This window comes from Wickerhamomyces anomalus (genome assembly GCF_001661255.1).
Source record: "Wickerhamomyces anomalus NRRL Y-366-8 unplaced genomic scaffold WICANscaffold_4, whole genome shotgun sequence".
NCBI classification, from domain to species: Eukaryota; Fungi; Ascomycota; class Saccharomycetes; order Phaffomycetales; family Wickerhamomycetaceae; genus Hansenula; species Hansenula anomala.
Window position 1 is genome coordinate 1908177 of NW_017567113.1, and position 21022 is coordinate 1929198.

Genomic DNA, 21022 nt, shown 5'->3' on the forward strand with positions numbered 1-21022 from the left:
CAGCAGAGGCACCAAAAGCTTATTCTCAGACTGGAAAAAAACAATAGCCAACTTGATGAACTGATTTAAGAGCATTTGAGCACCAGTTCAGCCAAAACCATCAGTTGAAGTATCAAAGAGGAGTATTGGTGTATCATGTCATCGTCTTCTGATCCTACAAAGAAATTGGTAACCGAGTCCTTGAACTCGATAAAGCACGTTTTTGGAGATGATACGGAAAACTCTCTAGTGAAAATTGATTCAATTAGACAAATACATACAACAAACACTCTTCAATACATCAAGAAGGAAGAAGAGATGAAGAACCTATCAGCAAAGCTTGATAGAGTTTCTAATACTAGTGAGTGTTTTCTGTTTGAATCAATTGGAATCCCTAATTAACAGCCCCCAGATGAATCAATAATGGCTTCATTACGCGAATTGAACGAGTTGGAATCAAAAGTTGACTTGTTGGATAAAGTTACGAGTGAGTTGGATGAGTACTCCAAGGAGCTGGAAGTGAAGATAAATACAAGGTTTCCGAGATGATTGGCTGACTTTTGCTTGTTATTGTTGTTAGGTTTTTGGTGGTGTCTTTCCATGTTTGTGAAGGAAAAAGCTTAAGCGCTTGGAAAATATAATTTGGATTTTTTTTTTGGGAACCAAGTATCAAACTTGATCAATAGGCTTTAGCAAGGCTATAAACTATATACTTTGGTGACGATGTTGTTTGTGCAGGGCGCTTTGACTTTGCTGGCTGCTACGGCATTCACATCAATTGCTGCTCAAGAAGTTGATCAAGAGGATACATTATTAGCTGCTGATGTTAGCGCTGAAGGGATTTTCAACAAAGGAATAACAATTGATGAATTCATTGGAGATGATTCGATTCTTTCGTTTCTTAGTGAAGGACGTGATATCTTGGATCCTGGACATAATCCTGATTTGAAATCTAAGTTACAAGATTTGAATAATCAATTACGTGATTCAAAACAGTCGTTTGAAGATGCAACTTTTGAACAATTGGAGGCTGAATTATTTAAGTTGAATGACAAGTTTGAAGCCATTTACCAAAGGTTATTACATTTTTCAAGAGTCCTCGTTAGTCTTACAGAAGATGATATGTTGGCTATGGCTGATATATTGATTGAAAATAAAGATTATTATGACCAGATTATGGACTCCCATAACTTGAAAGTTCCAAGTTTTTTGGAAAAGAGGCTTTTTGAAGAAATTGAAGCTGAAATTAACTCCTCAATTGTTGAGTCAGATGAGGTTTCTGAAATCCCAACGCCATCCGGAAAAATTGATATGGAAGATGAATTCAAAAAATATTGGGATCCAGATGCTGATTATGAACTTTTCCAGGATTTTATGCTAGAAGATGTTAGTGGATTGTCTCCTAATGAAAAATTAAATGATTTAGTTCAAACATCAGGTATCTTGAAGAAAATCAAGAGTGCTGTTGGAGAAGTTAAATATAAAGTAGCTATGCTACTTAAATTGATCAAGTTGAAGAAGCTCTTGAGAAGTAAAAAGAGTATTGCTTGTTTTGCCTTGATTAAAACCATTGAAAAGATTAAAAGATGTCTTAAACATATCAAATATTGTATCATAATGAAGATCAAGAAATGTCTCAAGAACTTCCCTTGGAATGTTATTTACAAGTTGAAAATTTTGATCAGATTGATCATCAAGATTTTATTGCAAATCCTATGGGAGTTACAGTACTTGATTTGTGAATTACTTTACAAGCTATACTTTCTTTTAAAGAAATTAAAGAAAATTCCAATTGCTATTATAATGTATTTGAAACAATTGTGTGAAAAAGATGAATGGGAAGATGATTGGGATGATGATGAATGGGATGGAGATTGGGACGATTGGAATGATGATAAAGATGATGATTGGGATGGCGATGATTGGGATGATGATGAAGATGGTTTTATCTCATATTCATTTTCACCAATTGTAAAGACTCCCACTGAAATTGATGACATATTTAAAGGTGTATTTTCCAAATCTGAGCAAAAGAAAATTGATAAAGATGGGTTTAATTTTGATTTCGAATTTGATTTTGATGATGATATCGATAAAAAATTAGACGCTATAGAATTGGAAAAAAGATATGTTGATACTGAGGACAAAATTGCTACAGAACTAGTTGCTTCCATCGCCAACATTGGTATCAATAACACAAGCTATAATCAATCAATAATCAACCAATCTCTTCCTTCCAATTTGACAGAATATGACTCCAGAGGTTCCACAGTTGGATCCAGTATTGCTGGCACTTATCTACTAGCTTGCTTTTTGATCATTATTACTAGATTTCTATTCAGATTTATGTGAATTTTGAGGTTTTGGTGCTTTCAAATTTGATGCTTTTTTTTAGTTCTGACTTTCATTGTTTTGATTCTCTTGTAAAATTTAACCGCCCAATTAAAAATCCAGATTCTTCCAATGGCTTAATCAATGTTGCCAACACACAAGCCATCTTTCAGCTTAAACTATCAATTTCCACCATGATCATCTTTGCTTGGTTCTGCTTCTACTTGTTTCCTGTTGGTCATGGTTTCAGCATTAATCCATTTGATACACGATCAGTTAGCGCCCGAGTTTTCGGCTCATTGACAGATTTGAATGAATTCATAGGAGATGATGAGGGCTTCCACTATTTGAGAGAACATACAGAAGTGCTTGATGCTGGTAAGGATCCTCAGATGGAAGCTGGTCTTCAAATGATGATTTCTCATTATGATGAGCCCGAGGTGCGTCAAGAGTTGGAAGATATGTCCTGGCAATCATTGGATGTTGAGTTGGAGATTTTGAATGACAAGTTGGAAACGATTTACCAAAGATTATTAGAGTTCTCAAAGATATTGGTTAGTTTGACAGATGAGGATTTTTTCGAAATGGGTGATAAATTGCTTGCTAATAAAGAGTATTACGATAAAATCATGAGGGATGAGGTTGATCCATTGTCATTTTTCCAAGATTGGGTGCAGGCCAAAAGTGCTGATGACGATGAACTGATTACTGTGATGTCAATTGATCAAATAGAAGTTCTTGAAGATGTGCTTATTGCTGAAGATGGTGTAAAATACTGGGATCCTGATGCAAGCTACGAAATGATTGAGAAATATATGGTAAAAGAAACAGCTGAAACAAAACTTGAAGAGTTGTTTGAAGCCACCGGTATTTTGAAACTTATCAAAAAGACCATCAAAAAGATCAAGTTGTTCTTTTCATTGTTGTTAAAGTTGTTCAAACTCGCCAAAGTTTTGAAATTAAAGGAGATTAAAACTTGTTTGAAAATAATGAAGACTATTGAAAAGATCAAAAAGTGTCTAATGTTGATCAAATCAGTCTTGATCAAAAAAATTAAAAAATTTATTAAAGGGTTCCCATTCAATGTTTTATACAAGATCAAGATGGTTATTCTATTGATCCTAAAGATAATCAAAAAGATTCTCTGGGAAATTAAATACATTATTATGGAGCTATTGATAAAACTATATTACTTTTTGAAGAAACTTAAAAGGGTCCCAATTGTTTTGAAGATTTATATCAAACAAGAGATTTACGAAAGATTAGGCGGTGAAGATCATGATCAACAAGAAGCTTGGGATGATTTCGGTGAATGGGATGATCAAGTAAATGAAGAATGGAGGGAATACAATGATATTGAAACTGTGTATGATGATGGTTTACAATATGCAATTGGTTCAGGACATAAGCCAAAAGAGTTGGATATGCTTTTTAAGAAATCTTTCACAGCACAGGAATATAGTGAGCTAGAAAGAGATGATTTCAATCATGAAGTTATCTACGCGTTTGAAGATATAGAAGACTCAATTTTAGAAAAGCGTGATGTATTTGAACATACGTTGAACTATGAAACTCTTGATAATGAAACTTTTAACGTTACAGTGCCTAGTTTCAACATGTCTTTAGGGTCAGATTTCTTGGAGAAATTGAAGGATATCAATGTTGTTGTGATTCATGAAAACAAAACCGACCAAGCCCTTAAAGAACCTGCTGCTGAATCTTCAAGTGGTACTATCAATTATGGGTACTGGTTGATGTATGCCCTACCTGGATTATGGGTCTTTTTTACCCAAGTTTTTAACTAGTTTCTTATTTACCAACACAAAAGCTTGAAAATACCACACCCAATACTTCTTCAACGCCGACTGTTTCCCCTGTAATCTTACCGATCCCTTCAACTGACTGAACTAAACTTTCACTAGCAATCACAACATCATCCAGATCTTTGTATCTCTGGAATTCCTCAAATCCCATCAAAACATCATTAATCAATATGTCCTTAACTCTTTGTGTAATTATTAGTGGTTCTGTAGTCTCTGTGAAACTGATTCTCTTGAACTCCGATACTAGTTGGGAGCTTAACTGCTCGAGACCTTTACTATCTATGCATGATACAGGTAAAAAGTTCTCCATTGGGACATTTAGTCTTGATGAAATGTTTTTGATCAAGGTACTCACCTCATCATCTTTAACTAAATCACACTTGTTCAAAACAACTAAAACTTTTTTCTCAGAGTTTAACAGTTTAACCATATCAGCAAGTTCATCTTCGATCTTCATGTTATCTGTTCCCAAAACGACAACTACCAAGTCACCAATTTGTGCCTGCATTTTAGCTCTTTTAATACCTTCAACTTCTATCCTGTCGGCTTTGGCCAGGTCTCTGATCCCAGCAGTATCACCAACAACAACTTTATAGCCTTGTATATTCAAAGGAACATTGATTATATCTCTTGTTGTACCCGCTATATCACTCACAATTGCAGCTTCTTCGTTTGCCAACTTATTTAAAATGGAAGATTTCCCAGCATTTGGAGGTCCCAATAGAGTGAGTTTGATACCTTTCAATAACACTTCAGATCTCTGAGTTCTTTCCAGGAACTCTTTAATATCGCTGTCCAGCTCTTTAATCTTTGAGTCCACATTATTGTAAATTTTTTCAATATCTTCAATCTCAGCATCTTCAGCGAAATCAATAATAGCAGTCAACAATCCAATGGAATCCACCATTTTTTCTCTCCATTGTAAGAATTTATCTTTATTACCACCAGTGACGGAACTCATCACACCTCTTCTTTGTGATTCTGTCTCCGCGTCAATCAATTCTCTTATACCTTCAATCTCCGTTAGATCAAATCTTCCATTTTGGAACGCTCTTTTCGAAAAATCACCAGCTTCAGCATAACGGATTGGTCTTTCAACTGTATGAAGTGATTCGATTGATTTTAAAACTGCTTGAATAACAGCAGTACCTCCATGCAAATGGAGTTCAACTAGGTCTTCACCAGTATAGGATTTTGGAGATTTGAAAAAAATAGCTAGTGATTCATCAAGTAGATTTGAAGTGTTTGGCTGATAAAGTTTCCGAACTGAAGCTATTCTCGGCTTGGGTAGTGCTTGTTTTGTCAATTGTTCTAGGACCTAGTAGCAGGTTAGTATTGTAAAATGGGGTTGGATATCACTTGTAGACTCACAAATTGTGAATGTGTACCAGATATTCTGACAACTCCAATGGCAGATCTAGCAAAATGTGTAGATAGTGCATAGACAGTGGGTAGATGTGAAGTTGAAGAATACCTTACGAGACTTGGTTTGCCCTTCTGAATTAATCTTTTGATCGTGAACATGAGTCTTGTGGATCTTTAGCACTCTGAAGACAAGTTTTTCATTGTAACATAGCAGTTTAATCAAGAATTTGAGATGAGCTTGGTGTTTGGATGTTCGCTGGATGATTGAAGCGTGTTCTTTGAAGAGCTTGTTGAGATCAAGGATCGTAAAGTCGACAAACATTCAGCCAATTACAATGTCTTTGAAATTTAGCTTGTTGCAATTGAGACCCCTTACCAGGAATGGAGGTTTTATAAGGCCCTTTTCAGTATTGAGCAGGCTCAATTCTCATGAGAATCCATTAGTTTGTATCCCTCCCCAATTCAAGAACATTCCCCAGACTCTAACTATCTCACCAGGGCTTACCCAAACGCAATGCTGAAGCGAAGAAATTTGGCATTGGAAAGAATCTTCCTGTCAAGAAATCAATCCCAAACGTTGATAAAGTGATTGTTGTTGCCTCAGGGAAAGGAGGTGTTGGTAAATCAACAGTTTCTGGTGAGTTTGTTTTCTTCATTTTAATTGGCAAACCCCAAACTAACATTATCATCAATTAGTTAACCTGGCGCTTGCCCTTCAGAAGCTCGGAAATCGTGTTGGGATACTAGATGTTGATATATTTGGACCATCCATACCCAAACTGCTAAATCTATCTGGGGAACCAAGGCTTTCAGATGATGGCAGGTTACTACCCTTGAGTAATTATGGATTGGAATCAATGTCGATGGGCTATCTTATTCCTCCTGAAAATGCAGTTGTTTGGAGAGGCTTAATGGTTATGAAGGCCTTACAGCAATTGTTATTTGAGGTGAAGTGGAATAAATTGGACTATTTGGTTATCGATATGCCACCAGGTACAGGTGATACACAACTAACAATCAGCCAACAAGTTAAGGTCGATGGAGCAGTTATTGTTTCGACTCCACAAGATATAGCATTGATCGACGCAGTCAAGGGTATCACAATGTTCAACAAAGTTAATATACCGGTAAGTCTACATTTTGCAACTCTACAATTGCTCAGTCTAACTAACTTCTCCAAGATTATAGGGCTGGTTCAAAACATGAGCTACTTTTTATGTCCAAATTGTAACCATGAATCCCATGTCTTTGGTACAGATGGTGCTTTAAAAGAAGCCAAGAAGCAAAATTTGAGACTTTTGGGATCTATTCCACTGAATGAAGAGATTTGTTTACAATCAGATAAAGGAAAACCCGTGGTGGTTTCTCATATTGACAAAGACCCTTTAACAAAACCATATTTTGATATTGCACAAGAAGTTTTGAAGTTTGTGGATCAGGACTAGTCGATCCAAGTGAGCCGCTATTTTCCTGAAAATTGTTTTTTTTTTTTAGCTTAGTTGGCTTTGTGGCTTTAAAGCCTGACACAAACCCTAGCACTCAGTCACAACGTTATAACTTTTGTCTTGTCTTTGTGTCATGTGTTTCTGTTGCCAGATTGTTAGATCCGTGCTGGTGGTTATTGTGGTTGATGGCCAAAATGAGCGTAAATAGTGTTTATTTTCGTTTTTCAAGAATCGTTGGCTTTCTGGTGAACACTACATAGAAGAATTTTGGCTATATACACCAATTTTAAGGATGAGGTTGTGCTATTGTGTCCTTCAGGTCTTATTTGTCAATATTGTGTTTGGGTATCCGACTGAAGGGCTAGATGTAAACCCTAATACAGATGCTGTCTTACAGATAATGGGGTTTGACAGTTTAAATTCTGATCAGCTTGATAAGTCCATTGGGCGCAATCAATTTATTGATATACCAGAGTCTAGTGAAGCTGTTGAACTCATCCAAAGTTTGAATCCTGAAGTTACAAGTGTCGGTGGGAAGTTAGATCTAGGTTCTTCAAAAGACCTGGAAAGTGAAATGTTAAGATCTGTTTCTAAGGATGCTACTGTAATAAGTGGACTTTACAAGTTTGAACCTCATGCACCTGGATTTTTCAAAGATATAAACCAGTCAAAGTCTTCTGATATAATGAACGAGCCTTCATCAGCATCTACCATTCACCAATGGTCAGAACACAGTACGGAAGCTACAACTTCTATCGAGACTGTCGTTACAACATCACCATCACCATCATCTGAAGAACTTCCTAGTACCAGTAATATTATTGAAACACCCAAAGAGCCTTTATCAACTCACTCAACAAAGACAGAAGCAGTTGTTACTACCACGTTGATCCCAAGTGAAACACCAATTGCTACTTCAACTTCACAGACTGTTAAGGAAACTGATATGCCAAATATTGATTCACCAACGCAAAATGCTGTTGTTGTACAGCCAAGTGATGACAAAGAAAAAGTAAATATTGAAAGAACCATAAAGGAGACTATTGAGAGGCTCTGGAAAGAAAAAGCTCCTAAACAAGCTCCTGAGTCACCAGATTCCCCAAAGCAAGAAGAAACAATATCATCTCCAACCACTGAAATTGTGGTTACTCATACCTTAACAAAAACAACACCCCCAATATCTTCTATCCCAAGTTTGCTGCTGTCATCCAAAGAAAAACCAGTAGTTAATACAACGATTTTGGTGACCAAGTCTCAAATCAGTGCAGAACCTCAACCAACAGAAACAATGTCAGCTAAGCCTGCTGATAGTAATAAAGGCTCAACCCCATTGCCTTCGCCAAATGCTGATTTGAAGAAACTTTTAGATGAACACTTAGGGAATGATGCTGGCTCATTGAATGTTGAAAAATTGAGGAAAATGCTTGATGTTTTATTAAAATCACAATCTAACTCTGATTCATCAGCAGTTGAAATCACCCCAGGATCTGAGGACAAAAAAGGATCGGATGAGGTTCTCCAGCAACTGATACAACTGAGTAAAGTCGAGGATTTTGAATCACTCAACCCAGAAATTTTGGAATCTTTAGGACTCAAAGAGACACTTGATGAAAGCAAAAACACTGAACCAGGAAGCTTTATGAAAAAATTGAAGAAGATTCCACAAAATGTGTTTGATCTGGTTGACCAGCGGTACGGGGATGAATATCGTGAAGAGAATGGAGAAGTGAACAACAAAGTGCAACAGAAGACAGGGAAGGTTAAAACAAAAGCTGCCAAAAACAACAAGAAGAGTTCCTCAAAGTCAAAAAAGAACAATGGTGATGCTGCTGCTTCTAAAAAACATGGTTCACTAAACGAAATTCTGAAGGAACTCAAGAGGAAGGAAAAGGCTTCTACGTCTATTGGCTCACCGGATGTTGATGAAGATTATAGGAATTTGAATGAGGGTAAAGTAGTTTTTGGATTTGATAAAAAGCAAAGGATAGGGTTGAGAAAATCAAGGTTTGGTTCCAATGAAGATGAGGGGCTAAATGGTGATGAGACGAAAGAGAACAGTGAGATTGAGTATTACGAGCCAGAAAAGTTCCTTTTTGATAAATCTTCAATCAACAATGACAATTCTGATTCACCAAGAAACCCAAATTCAAACGTCAATCAATTCAGTCATCCAAAAGAGGTCTTGAATGAATCTGAAAAGGCTGAAACTTTTGAGAACCAAATCTCTAAGGTCACAAATGAGAAGAATAAGCCAAGTAGTTCGAATCATAATTCAAAGGCTACAAATGGAACTAAACCTATGTTTGATAAGATAATGAAGTCTTTTGAACATGAGGATTCTGACTCGGGAGATAAAAAATCACTAAAGAAAGAGACATCTTTGCATAATGACCCATATTCAATTCCAAAACTTCCAATAGATCAATTGAAACAAGCAGAAAGTTTATCAAAAGGTGGTGATGTTGGAAACTCGTCTGGTGCTACTAAGACAAAAGATCCATCAGGCGACAAGACCATCAACTCAGATCCAAAGGATAAGTTTAAAAAGAACCCAGCTTTAATATTCTTGAATGACGAGTCAGATTCATCTTTCGACTTTACCAAATCTGAAGGAATAAAGTCAATTAAACTCATGTCATGGTCAATAATGGGAGCTGCGATTTTGATTGCTACAAGTGTGGTGTTGGTGTAATTAAAAATACAAATTGGACTTATAAATTACTTTCATTTATGGTGATCTCTTTCGCCTATTGATTTGTAGATCGGTAGTTAGCTTCACTCTAGTGGACATATTTGATTAACTAATTCAAACTGCTGTAATGGAAGCTGAAATTTGGCTCTAGAATTCTACATATGCCGAAAGGGTTTCAAAGTTGTGTCAATTCCTGGAATGTCCGTCAATACCTCCACCAAATGAGGTGTAATGGTGCAATTCAATCATCTTTTGCTCGTAAAAACTTTTGAGGTCTACATGCTTGCATGAGTATTAGACTATTCGCATATGAAACTGATCGGTGAAATCAAAATTCTGATTGTGGCTGCTCACTGCTCAGATAGATTTCTAATTGTACCTTCCCTTAATTTCGGCTACTACACGAGAACTTTCTTTGATAAGAAACAACCTGATGGGAAATTCAATCATGCTTACTGAACTTATATGTTTATAATAAAAGCTAGCTAGTCTACTTAGTAGCGTGAGGCTTTTCTGTTCTTTGACACAAAACGAAGTTGTCAATGTCACCCCTGAATGTGATGCTTTATCAGTTTTGTTTTCGAGGTCTTGGATCTTGATTCTCGAGATAGCTTAAATCCTCGATCTCGAATTATCCACCATTTTGATCGAAACATTAGATGTACACATTTCCGAATTTTGAGCAGAAGGTGAGTGAACCTCATTTCACAATAATGCTAGAGAAGGTCAGTACAAGTGTCAAGTGTCTAGATTCCCGTCGGTTATACCAGTAATAGTGCTGTAAAGTCTGAACAATTATAAGCTCTATTAGAGTTTAGATCGGTCAACTCATGATTTCGGAAATACTCTTTTTCTACTCATTGAATTATCTTCAGGATTAGCAATACATGATCAATTATACGATATTGTTAGCCAATTTAGTTGAGAGGAAGGAGTGGTGTGGACGTCATTGGTGGATGATAATTAGTGTCCACAAACCATATGTACCTCAATAGCAGCTCCACATGTTCATTATCTTTTCTAAGTTGGTGGATTCGAACATTTAAAATCCAAATTGTATAAAAGGTGGTCTTCAGCTCAATATTTGTACAAAAAAAAATGTTTTTAAAATAGGTATCAATAACTCCAATATCAACAACGCCTATTTTTCATTATGAGATATTCAACTTTAGTTATCATTGCAGCTTCATTGAGCGCTATTTCAGCTTTACCAATTATTCCTGGTCATTCACAAGGTCCTAATGATCCAAATGCTCCTCGTGATATTTTAAAGAGAGAAGCTGAACCTGAAGCTTATGAAGGTCAATATAAAGGTGGTAAGCCAGATCCTCACACTATTGGCAAAAGAGAAGCTGAAGCTGAAGCTAATTTCCCTGCTGGGCATCCAACAGATCCACATGTTCCTGATGTTCCTCGTGGTATTTTGAAAAGGGAAGCTGAAGCTGAAGCAGCCACCCCTGAGCACCATCCATCAACTGCAAACACTCCTGATATCCCTCGTGATATTTTGAAGAGAGAAGCTGAACCTGAAGCTTATGAAGGTCAATATAAAGGTGGTAAAACCGATCCTCACACCATTGGTAAAAGAGAAGCTGAACCAGAAGCTGAAGCTTATTGGGGACAATATAAGGGTGGTAAAACAGATCCTCATACTCTTGAAAAAAGAGAAGCTGAACCAGAAGCTGAAGCTTATTGGGGACAATATAAAGGTGGTAAAACAGATCCTCACACCCTTGAAAAATGAGAAGCTAACATCAATGATAGTAAAGTTCCCGGTCGTACTGTTCCTATCCCAAGTATTGATTGATTTTGAACTGATTGATTCATGTTTCCATTTTTATATTTAATTCTAGTCTTGATTCTGTACCCTTTTTTATACTATTTAAAGCACAATGACAATTTTGTTTGGTCCATATTGTAGTTTGATAATCATCATTTCGCCATTACCAGCAAAACACCTTCATCGTCACTTGTACAGGTAAATGGAGTTTAAAGGTGAGGTTTTCATTATGTTTTGGGTTTTTGTAGAACGAGTTCGCGAGCACTTTCGCGAATCCATTTGATGTTTGGGTGTTGATTTTTTTGCTGGATAACCAAAAAAGTCAGGATTAGAATCATCAACATTAAAACGTCGCATTCGTCAAAGATTGAATCAATTTCTTTAAAGTGAATACTATAATATTCAAATTTCAAATAGATAACAATAGACCTCTATCTCAATTTCCCAATTTCACCACAATTTGATCATGAATTACCTCAAGAAAGCTATCTGGGGGCCAGATCCAAAAGAACAAGTGAGTTGATAATGGGCTCAAATTCTTTCCATCATTGAATTGTGTTTTTATTAACTAGTTATCTTTCTAGCATAGAAAATGTAAACAGCTTGTGCGTCGTAATGGTCGTCAACTAGAGAAAAGTATAAGAGAATTAGGTTCATTAGAGAAGAAGACTGAATCATTGATTAAAGGAGCTGCACGTAAAGAAGATTACAAGACTGTCAAGATTTATGCACGTGAATTATATGGTATCAAGAAGCAAAAATCTAGGTTGCACAAGAGTAAGGCACAATTAGATAGTGTTGGTATGCAAATTGATGAAAGTTTTGGGATGTTGAAACTTCAAGAAAATATGAAATTAAGTTCAGATATAATGAAGGAGGTTAATAATTTAGTTAAATTGCCAGAAATAACAGGTACTATGAGAGAATTATCACAAGAATTGGTCAAGAGTGGGATAATGAATGAAATGGTTGGTGATACTGTGGATATGTTGGATGAAAATGAAGATGAATTTGAAGATGAAGAAGTTGATGAAGAAGTTAACAAGATTGTTAGTGAATTTACTAAAGATAAGTTCAATAAAGTTGAAAATGCTCCAGATAGTAAATTGGAAGTTCCAATACAACCAGTGGAGGAAGAAGAGCCAGTTGAAGAAGATGATGAGCATGTTTTAAATGAAATGAGAGAAAGGTTAAAAGCTCTACAAAGTTGATAAACATAATTATCGTCATTAAACAAGAAAATAATCAAAGAAAACTAAACAAAGATTTCATTGGGTTAATTGGTCATCATTATTATCATTACTATTATTTGCAACTTGATCCTCATTATCAACTGTAGTTGTTGCTGTTGTTGAAGTTAATGAAGCTGTACTTGAGTTGTTGTAATGCAAATTATTCAATATAGCAGCTTTTGCTAATTGTTTTTCTTGTTTTTGTTTAACCCAAAGTTCAGCTTTTGTTAAAGTTTCATCAAATACAGACATTACTGAACTAACCATTTCTAAAGATTCATTGGCTAATATCAACACTTTACCACTTGTATTGAAGAATGAAGTAGATGATGATGAAGTGCTTGGAATTGATGTAGTTGATGGGGTAATTATATTTGTTGTATTTGTACATGCCCATTTTGTAGGTAATCTTAATAAAGTTTCTCTAACATTTGATCTTGCTGGTTCTGGTAATGAATTTCCTGCATATTTTGAAATTAATGAAACAACTTTCTTCACTGTTGTTACAATTTCTTGTTTAATTTGAACAGTAGTTGTATTTGTTTCTTCTTCTTCTTTTTGAATTTTTTCTTCAATTTTTTCATCATAATTATCTTGTTTTTGAATTTTCTTCTTATTTTGTAGAAACTCTTGTTGTTTGTTGATTAAATTTTGTAAATGTTGGATCTTGGAAGATAATTGTTTATTTGCAAGCATTAATAATTGTAAACAAGTAGCAATTCTTTTCTTAGATTCAATTGAAAGATTTAATCCAAATTCATGTAGATTCTTGTTCCCTAATAATGCTTCAGAAATAGATGGCAAGTTATTAGACAAAGTTGACGATGATGATGAAGGGTATAATGCAGTAGAAGATAATAATGAACTTGTTCTATAAGGTAAGAATTTCTCCTCATCAGGAAACATTGCATTTGCTCTTCTTAATCTCTTTTTACGTTTCCATTCCAATCTTGTTTGTTCCACCATATTAACCATGGGTATAGCTGCTCTTTCCACCATTTCCACCCCATATTTTATAGATGGTTTGTTGATTCTATATGCTCTTAGTGCACTATTGTATAAAGGATGACTCTTGATATTTCTCATAATGAACCCAGTTGAAGCAACATCTGTAGATGCTAACAATGAGCTGCTGGAACCAGCTGTTGTGGCCATTGTATCTATATCATTACTTGTATCATAATATTCTTCATCACCTTCCTCTTCTTCCTCATCTTCATCATCTTTTGACATCTCATCATGAGTGCGCACAGCTTTAACTTGTGCCTTGATTTCTTCAGGTGGTGGTGTTTCGCTATTCTTTAGTTGACCTAGTGCCTGTATAGCTAGTAATTCATCAGTGTTATCAGTTGGTGGTGGATGTGGTCTTTGTTGTTGTTGGTGTATTGGCATTGGAGATAATACTGCCGTATTTTGACCGTTGAAACTGGATAAAGAAGCTAGCAAGTTCTTATCAATCTGAGCCTTCTGGAAATGATCATAGGAGTCTTCTCTTTGTGAGTTTGCTGATGGTTTTTGGTTTATCAAAGATGGGATATTGGTCTTGTTCATATTCTTGTTGTTGTTGTTATATAGAGCCTCCATGATTATGGGTCAAGTGTAGAACAGCAACTTTCGTATAGTAAACCTTGTCTCCTGAACACACTTAGCACACTCTTATCCTCTGAATCACGATGGTTTAACCTGTTCTCAGCACTTGATACAATCCCTATCCAGCAATTAATTGATACTCACGTTCATTTCCAAACTCATTTCAACTTTTTTATCAACATGTGAATTTTTAACGTCTGCGGAAATTCCACCGGAAATTAAAAAAAAAACTAATTCGCGAAACTGGTTGGAACACTACTTTTTTTCTGGCTAAAACGAATTTTTGTTTAATTCAAGGTGTAAACAATTGGAATTGGAATTGGAATTTGTAAAGAACCATTGAGAAAGATGCTGGTGAAGAGAGTGCTGGTGAATAATTTATTAAAGAGTGCTAGATGCTGCTACTCAACCATCTCAGCGCAGCCCACAGTGACGAGAGCTAGTCCTGTTATCCCAAGTATTATAACCCCAAAATCATCTCCATCATCAACAATCAAAACTAAACCATCAACTCCAACTAGTATCAAACAACAGATTGTGAACTTGCAAAAGGTGCCTACCCATTTCTTGAATGAATATGGTGTTTATGAGAAGATTGACTTGTTAATTCAGAAATTAAGATATCCTAATACACCAATCAGAATAGGGTTATTAGGATCTGAAAAAACATTCTTGAATACAATATTAGCTGATCCATTTGCCAGTGATCAATCATGGTATGAATCATTATTAAAGAGATCTAATGGTGGTTCACTATTCAAATATGGTGAAAATCCCGAGATTTTATCAAATAATTATACAATTCCTTCACCTTTCCTGCAGACCCATAATATAGAGTTTTTGGAGATTCACAATATTGAATACAATGATGGGTGTCATTTATATATAAATTTTGGTTCTCCAATTGATATTAAATGGCCAACTTTTGAATTTAAAGATGTTGATTCAGAATTAGTATTAGAAGCAAATGAAATCAATTCTAAAAAATCATTTGAAGCTATAAATTTATTAAGAGAATCACCATTAAATTCTACAATTTATACAAATTTATACAATTCAAGTCATTTCCCTAAATTTAATCAAGCTTTATTGGAAATTATAGAACCAAGTGTTATCATTACTAAAAATTTCAATTCAATAATTAAAATTTTAGATCATCAATCAATTTCAAATTCATTAACTAAAACAGATCTTGAATTGAAAACCCAAAAAATCCAAAGTTTAATAAAACAATGGGATGAGTATACACATTATGAGTTCCAAAAAACTTTTATCCCATTCATAAATTCATTTGAATCAAAACAATTATCATGGTGGAAATTATATTATAAAAATGATGATGTGGAAAATTTATTAATTAGAATGTTGGATGAATCTGGGTTTTTTCAAAATTCATTACAAAAAATTTCATATATCAAGGGACAAATTGATTCTTTTAATGCTAATGACCTGAAAAATTCAGAATTGATTGAGGTATCAAATAGATTAAATTCAAATTCTTTAACCAAGGTACATAATGATTTAATCTCAAATGAACTATTACCAATACAAAATTATGCAATTAAACTATTATTAATTAATTTCATTGGATTACAATTACCAGTTGTGGTTATATCGAGTTTAGGTTGGTATTTATATGATTTTTCATTGTATTCAATGTTTGGGTTAGGTTCATTAGGTTTAATACTTGGGTTTAACAACATTTCTAAAAAATGGGTAAACAAGATTGAATCATTCAAACAATCATTATTTGAAAAAATGAGAATTTCTATAATGGAGACAAATCAACAATTATATTCAACATGGGATGCCAAATATGAATTGGAAAACATTAAAATCAAAGAGAAATTACAATTAATTGAATCATTAAAGAAATAGTTAAAGCATTTAATCATTATAATCTATAAACATATTCATCATTAATAGTTTTATATCGCACCCAAGGGAAACTTGGATATTTCAACATTGGTTCTTCAATTTTTAAATATTCACATTTTAATCCACTCAATGCCATATCAGGTATTTCAAATTCAAATTTTATAAAATTTAAAGGTTTCTCTAATCCATCTTCATCATCATTCATATCTAGACTTTCTTTTAATTTGTTAAAATTTGGTGTAGTTCTCCTTGGCGGTGGATCCATCCCCAATTCAATCTTTTCTTTGGGTTCAGAAGTGGTGGTTTTCAATTTAAATAATGCCTGCATTGTAAATTCTCTTTCACCTCCTAATGAATCAATTTCCCAAATTATTAAATCTTGATCCAATTTATATAAAACTTTACCAATCTTGGATTTAAATAATGGAGTTTCATTTAAATCAATATCATAATTTAATGATATTGGGATTGAAATTTTTAGATTTGTTAAATTTGTTCTTTGTTTTAAATTTGTCCTTATTGATAATTTTAAAACAATGTTGTTATCATTCTTGGTAATATATTCATGATTTAATATCTGTATTATAGGTAATGTCTTTATTGGAGTGGAATAAGTTGCCAATATAAAATCACCGTCTGGTGGTATGAATGAAATTTCACCAATTTCATTAAATTTTATTAATTCAACACATTGATGAAATTGTAAATTTTTAAATTTTTTATTTAAACCAATTTTTAAAATTGGCATACCTGAAAGATAAGATTTAATATTAATTGAACCTTTAATTTCCATTTTGGAAATCTTGTTTGTATGGAAATCAATATTCATTGTTAAATTTTCTATAATATCAACGAAAAACTCATTCTTATTATAAAAAATTCCCTTTGGTCTCCATGATATATTTGATGTAGTTGTTCTCAAGATTGAAGTATTTATATAATTTAAAGTATCTGATTCAATTTTTTGTGAATGTGAAATATCTAATTTTGATTCATTTAATTCTAATTTAATGAAATCTTTTAAAATGGTAAAATCTGTAAATTGTGGTATACCAAAATCCATAACTTCATCCAAAATTTCATAAATTAGATTAAAATTATCAATTATTAAATCTTTATTTAATTCATCAGTTTTAAAATAGTTCAACAATATTTCTTTGAACTTGTATAGGAAATGGAACAATGTCATTGAATTGATATGATCATAATATGTTATACAAAGTAGTATAATATCATTACTCTTGATATAAATATAATGAACACCATTTTCAAAATCTTTGAATATTGGGTTTAAATTTTTGGTGTATTGTTTTTGGAAATTTTCAATTATGGAACTGAGTGGGAGGATATCTGTAGTGTATGTTCTTGAGATGAGACAGTTTGCATTGGAATCCAGGATTCCTATAGCAGAGGCCATGAGAATTTGGAAGATTAAAGTGTGTTGAATGTTGATGAAAATGTTGATGAAAATGTTGATGTTTACGTTTCTCGAAGTGATTGTTTTTTTTTTTTTTGATTTGACGTGATGATGAAAAATATCAAGATTACACTCAATTTTAAACGGTTTAAAAGTGGAATAAACTGATTGAATTGAATTGATATGATTAATAAAATTACTAAAATCCCAGTGTCAAAATTATCATCTGAAGAAATCCAAAAACAACTGTTAAATTTGAGCAATTGGAAGTATTCAAATAATGAAATTTCAAAAGAGTATAAGTTAGGGAATTTTGAAGAAACATGGGTGAGTTGATATTCAATTGATTTAATTTGATTAATTTACTAATTGTATGATTTCAAGGCTTTTTTGAATCAAATCTCATTAAGAAGTCATCTTTGGGGGCATCATCCTACAATTACAACGGTGGGTATTAAATAATTAGATGTATGGTAATTAACTAACTGGAAAGACTTATAATCAAGTTAAAATAACATTAACTACACATGATGTTCAAGGTGTGAGTGATATTGATATCAAATTTGCTAAAAGAATCGAAGGATATCGTTCTAAGTATGATTAATGATGATGATGGATTTTTTGGGTGTTATAATGACCATGGTGATCAATGAAATGAATGAATGAACCATGACCTGATTTACAACTACAATGAAACTTTTAGATCCCAATATCCCAGATTAAAAACCATTTATACAAACCAAAAAACCAAAATGCAAATGAATGAATGAATGAATGAAATAATCTTAAGCTCTTGATTCTTTATTAGCTCTCAATTTCTCTTCAAATTTATTGAATTCCACTTCAGCCAAATTAACAACTTCATCAATTCCATCAATATAATGAGACAACATTCCTTGAATCCCACTTTTTAAAGTATCATCACTTAATGAACAACTAGTACAAGCACCTTGTAATTGAACATAAACTTTCCCTTGAGAATATCTCATAAATACTAAATCACCACCATCTTCTTGAATAGTTGGTCTTATTCTTGTTTCAATTAATTCTGCAACCATATCTGAAATTTCTTGATCCTCTTCAGATAATGTAGCATAGTGTTCATCATGAGTGGATTCATCTTGTTGGATTTGATCTTTTGTTATGATTTCTTCATTATTTTCTAAATGATTCTCCAATATAGATTTAACTAATGGAGTAACTTGATTCCAATGAGCAAATTCATCTTTATTTATAGTGATGAAATTTGAGCCAATCAATATAGAATCAACATCTTTTGCGTATTGGAATATCTTTGAGGCTAAAGGAGATATAGATTGATTTGAATTTGATATTTGAATAGATGGAGTGTTATCTTGTAATAAATTTTGATCAACTTGGAATTTTAAGGCATTTTCATTTGGAGTTGATAAAGTTTTAATTGATAGGTATCTTAAAAGTGAAGGTGTTGATTGTTTGATATTTAGTAGTCTTGTTGATCTTGTTAACATCATATTTGTGGTATAATATAGTTGAGTATAATAATCAGGTGTAATCTGTTGTTGATTCCTGTTCTTCTTTATATAATTCCAACTCTTTATTATAATCATGACCTTTATGTAATTGTTTTTGCTTTGGAATCGATTGGCTCAGACACGCTCCGAGAATCGGATTACGGAACACGTTAGAAAATGGCAGAAAACAAGGGTCATGTGATTAGTCATGTGATCAATAAATTATGTAATCATTCGCGAATTTGATTTAAAATTCAATTGTACTCGAGAAAATAAACAATAAACTAAATTCACGTTACAATCTATCTAAGATATTAGACTATATCAACCATGACCAAATTCATTATCCCTAATGAACTCATTCCTCGCCTAGACACCATCCAACATGGATCCACTATAAGGCAACGTGGCTGGATTACAACAAATGATTTGATTTATATATCTCAAGTTTATAAAATTGAATTATCTCAATTAACCAAAAATTTACAAATTTATATATCGCCACCTCCAAAATCTTCATATACACCTGAATTTGCGGCTCAATTGGCCAAACTCAAGATAATTCAACAAGAACAAGAATATCAAGAATTAATCAACAGGGGGAATTATAAATTTGATAAAGATTATATATCACCATCAGAATTTGCCAAAGAAGTTAAAAATCAAATCACCACGATTGTTAATATTTTAGTTTCTGTATTATCAGTTGTTTATGCTATTTGGTATTGGACTGATAATTATCAATTTAATCAAGGTACAAGAGTTTTATTATGTTTATTTTTTGGAATCTTAATATTGGTTGCAGAAGTTGTTGTATTCAATTCATATATTAGAAAGATTGATGAAGCAAAAATTAAAGAATCTAAAAAAAAGGAGATTAAAAAAATCATTGAAACTGTTGTTATAAATTAATTTCTAATCACCCAAGATTGAAACAAATGGTGGTGGAGTTGTTAAAGATTTTAAATCAATTTTTTTAATTTCATTATTTGTGGATTTAAATGATTCCCATTGTGTCAATTTATCTTGGATTGATTTATTATAACTCCATTTCAACAATATAAAATAATATTGTAATGAAGTGAATTCAGGCCAATAAACATTTAAAAACTCAATCATTCCAAAATCATTAATTTGCCAAATTAAAAAATCACTTAATCTAGTATGACCACTTGTTCTAATCAAGATATCAACTTTAGGGGTATTTCTATCAAAATAAAAATTTTGATTCAAGATATCAGAATTAATTTGATTAATAACTAATTCATTGTTTAAAGTTTGATCAATTGTTTTTTCCATTGAATGGGTAATTTCATCTCTTGAAGTATATGCAAAGCAAACATTTAGGATCAAATCAGTATTAACACTTGTTAGTTTTTCAATTTCTTCCAATTTAACCAATGTTTCCAATGGGATTAAATTTTTATTACCAATGATTTTAATTTGAACAATTTTATTATATTCTTTTTCATTATCCAAGAATAAATTCAATTTATCAACCAAGATTTCAAATAGTTTATCAACTTCCTCTTTACTTCTATTGAAATTTTCAATGGAAAATGCATAAATTGTTACATTTGATATGTTTAATTTAAAACATGAATCAATAATTGTTACTAAACTTGCAGAACCGGCTTCATGGCCTTTAAAGATCTCTAAACCTTTGTTTTTAGCATATCTTCTATTACCATCCATAATGAAGGCAACATGTTGAGGAATAGGGCCTGATTTCAAAGTGTTTACACAGAGTGCAGTGAATTTATCATCTATCCAATCCACAATTGGGTTTGATAGGAAAGGAGCAATGAATGGTAATAGATGGTTTCTTCCCAAGACCATTGTAATGATGATGATTGATTGATGGTGGCAAATGGAATCAAACAAACAAAAGAATACATTTTCAAATAATCAGCCGCTGAGATATTCTCTTGTTGGAGGCATTTCCTGATTTGGAGATGTAGGATTTTACATCAAAAAGTGGGTCATGTGACTTATAA

The 21022-nt window shown here is 33.2% G+C and overlaps 14 protein-coding genes across 14 annotated transcripts; 9 read left to right on the top strand and 5 right to left on the bottom strand.

The window, feature by feature from the left end:
- Positions 1-135: 135 nt before the first annotated feature.
- On the top strand, positions 136-528 carry WICANDRAFT_31599 (uncharacterized protein; the record flags this gene model as incomplete). The annotated part of the gene is made up of 2 exons (XM_019181855.1): positions 136-340; positions 392-528. The coding sequence occupies 2 exons, from the start codon at positions 136-138 to the stop codon at positions 526-528; spliced, it is 342 nt and encodes a 113-aa protein (XP_019038618.1).
- A 1976-nt stretch (positions 529-2504) lies between these two features.
- WICANDRAFT_79927 (uncharacterized protein) lies at positions 2505-4115 on the top strand (the record flags this gene model as incomplete). Its single annotated transcript, XM_019184979.1, has 1 exon — positions 2505-4115. The coding sequence occupies one exon, from the start codon at positions 2505-2507 to the stop codon at positions 4113-4115; it is 1611 nt and encodes a 536-aa protein (XP_019038619.1).
- A 4-nt stretch (positions 4116-4119) lies between these two features.
- Positions 4120-5657, bottom strand: MSS1 (Mss1p; the record flags this gene model as incomplete). Its single annotated transcript, XM_019183634.1, has 2 exons — positions 4120-5451; positions 5505-5657. 2 exons carry the CDS (start codon positions 5655-5657, stop codon positions 4120-4122), a joined length of 1485 nt encoding a protein of 494 aa, XP_019038620.1.
- Positions 5658-6035: 378 nt separating this feature from the next.
- On the top strand, positions 6036-6943 carry WICANDRAFT_32604 (Mrp/NBP35 family ATP-binding protein; the record flags this gene model as incomplete). Its single annotated transcript, XM_019181984.1, has 3 exons — positions 6036-6135; positions 6195-6625; positions 6680-6943. Coding segments are annotated over 3 exons (795 nt in total), but the record flags the coding sequence as incomplete, so codon positions are not given.
- Positions 6944-9257: 2314 nt separating this feature from the next.
- Positions 9258-9635, top strand: WICANDRAFT_84984 (uncharacterized protein; the record flags this gene model as incomplete). The annotated part of the gene is made up of 1 exon (XM_019185819.1): positions 9258-9635. The coding sequence occupies one exon, from the start codon at positions 9258-9260 to the stop codon at positions 9633-9635; it is 378 nt and encodes a 125-aa protein (XP_019038622.1).
- A 1153-nt stretch (positions 9636-10788) lies between these two features.
- On the top strand, positions 10789-11379 carry WICANDRAFT_63910 (uncharacterized protein; the record flags this gene model as incomplete). The annotated part of the gene is made up of 1 exon (XM_019183635.1): positions 10789-11379. One exon carries the CDS (start codon positions 10789-10791, stop codon positions 11377-11379), a length of 591 nt encoding a protein of 196 aa, XP_019038623.1.
- A 502-nt stretch (positions 11380-11881) lies between these two features.
- On the top strand, positions 11882-12626 carry VPS24 (ESCRT-III subunit protein VPS24; the record flags this gene model as incomplete). Its single annotated transcript, XM_019183636.1, has 2 exons — positions 11882-11929; positions 12000-12626. 2 exons carry the CDS (start codon positions 11882-11884, stop codon positions 12624-12626), a joined length of 675 nt encoding a protein of 224 aa, XP_019038624.1.
- A 172-nt stretch (positions 12627-12798) lies between these two features.
- Positions 12799-13577, bottom strand: OPI1 (transcriptional regulator OPI1; the record flags this gene model as incomplete). The annotated part of the gene is made up of 1 exon (XM_019186462.1): positions 12799-13577. A coding segment is annotated over exon 1 (397 nt), but the record flags the coding sequence as incomplete, so codon positions are not given.
- Positions 13578-14585: 1008 nt separating this feature from the next.
- WICANDRAFT_63913 (uncharacterized protein) lies at positions 14586-15999 on the top strand (the record flags this gene model as incomplete). Its single annotated transcript, XM_019183637.1, has 2 exons — positions 14586-15928; positions 15963-15999. 2 exons carry the CDS (start codon positions 14586-14588, stop codon positions 15997-15999), a joined length of 1380 nt encoding a protein of 459 aa, XP_019038626.1.
- Positions 16000-16131: 132 nt separating this feature from the next.
- WICANDRAFT_32441 (uncharacterized protein) lies at positions 16132-17532 on the bottom strand (the record flags this gene model as incomplete). The annotated part of the gene is made up of 1 exon (XM_019181962.1): positions 16132-17532. One exon carries the CDS (start codon positions 17530-17532, stop codon positions 16132-16134), a length of 1401 nt encoding a protein of 466 aa, XP_019038627.1.
- A 183-nt stretch (positions 17533-17715) lies between these two features.
- On the top strand, positions 17716-18118 carry MCO14 (4a-hydroxytetrahydrobiopterin dehydratase; the record flags this gene model as incomplete). Its single annotated transcript, XM_019180757.1, has 3 exons — positions 17716-17859; positions 17917-17979; positions 18026-18118. Coding segments are annotated over 3 exons (300 nt in total), but the record flags the coding sequence as incomplete, so codon positions are not given.
- A 199-nt stretch (positions 18119-18317) lies between these two features.
- On the bottom strand, positions 18318-19022 carry NFU1 (Nfu1p; the record flags this gene model as incomplete). The annotated part of the gene is made up of 1 exon (XM_019181909.1): positions 18318-19022. One exon carries the CDS (start codon positions 19020-19022, stop codon positions 18318-18320), a length of 705 nt encoding a protein of 234 aa, XP_019038629.1.
- A 333-nt stretch (positions 19023-19355) lies between these two features.
- VPH2 (Vph2p) lies at positions 19356-19867 on the top strand (the record flags this gene model as incomplete). Its single annotated transcript, XM_019183638.1, has 2 exons — positions 19356-19787; positions 19859-19867. 2 exons carry the CDS (start codon positions 19356-19358, stop codon positions 19865-19867), a joined length of 441 nt encoding a protein of 146 aa, XP_019038630.1.
- A 73-nt stretch (positions 19868-19940) lies between these two features.
- Positions 19941-20864, bottom strand: SRT1 (ditrans,polycis-polyprenyl diphosphate synthase; the record flags this gene model as incomplete). The annotated part of the gene is made up of 1 exon (XM_019184980.1): positions 19941-20864. One exon carries the CDS (start codon positions 20862-20864, stop codon positions 19941-19943), a length of 924 nt encoding a protein of 307 aa, XP_019038631.1.
- Between the last annotated feature and the right edge of the window lie 158 nt (positions 20865-21022).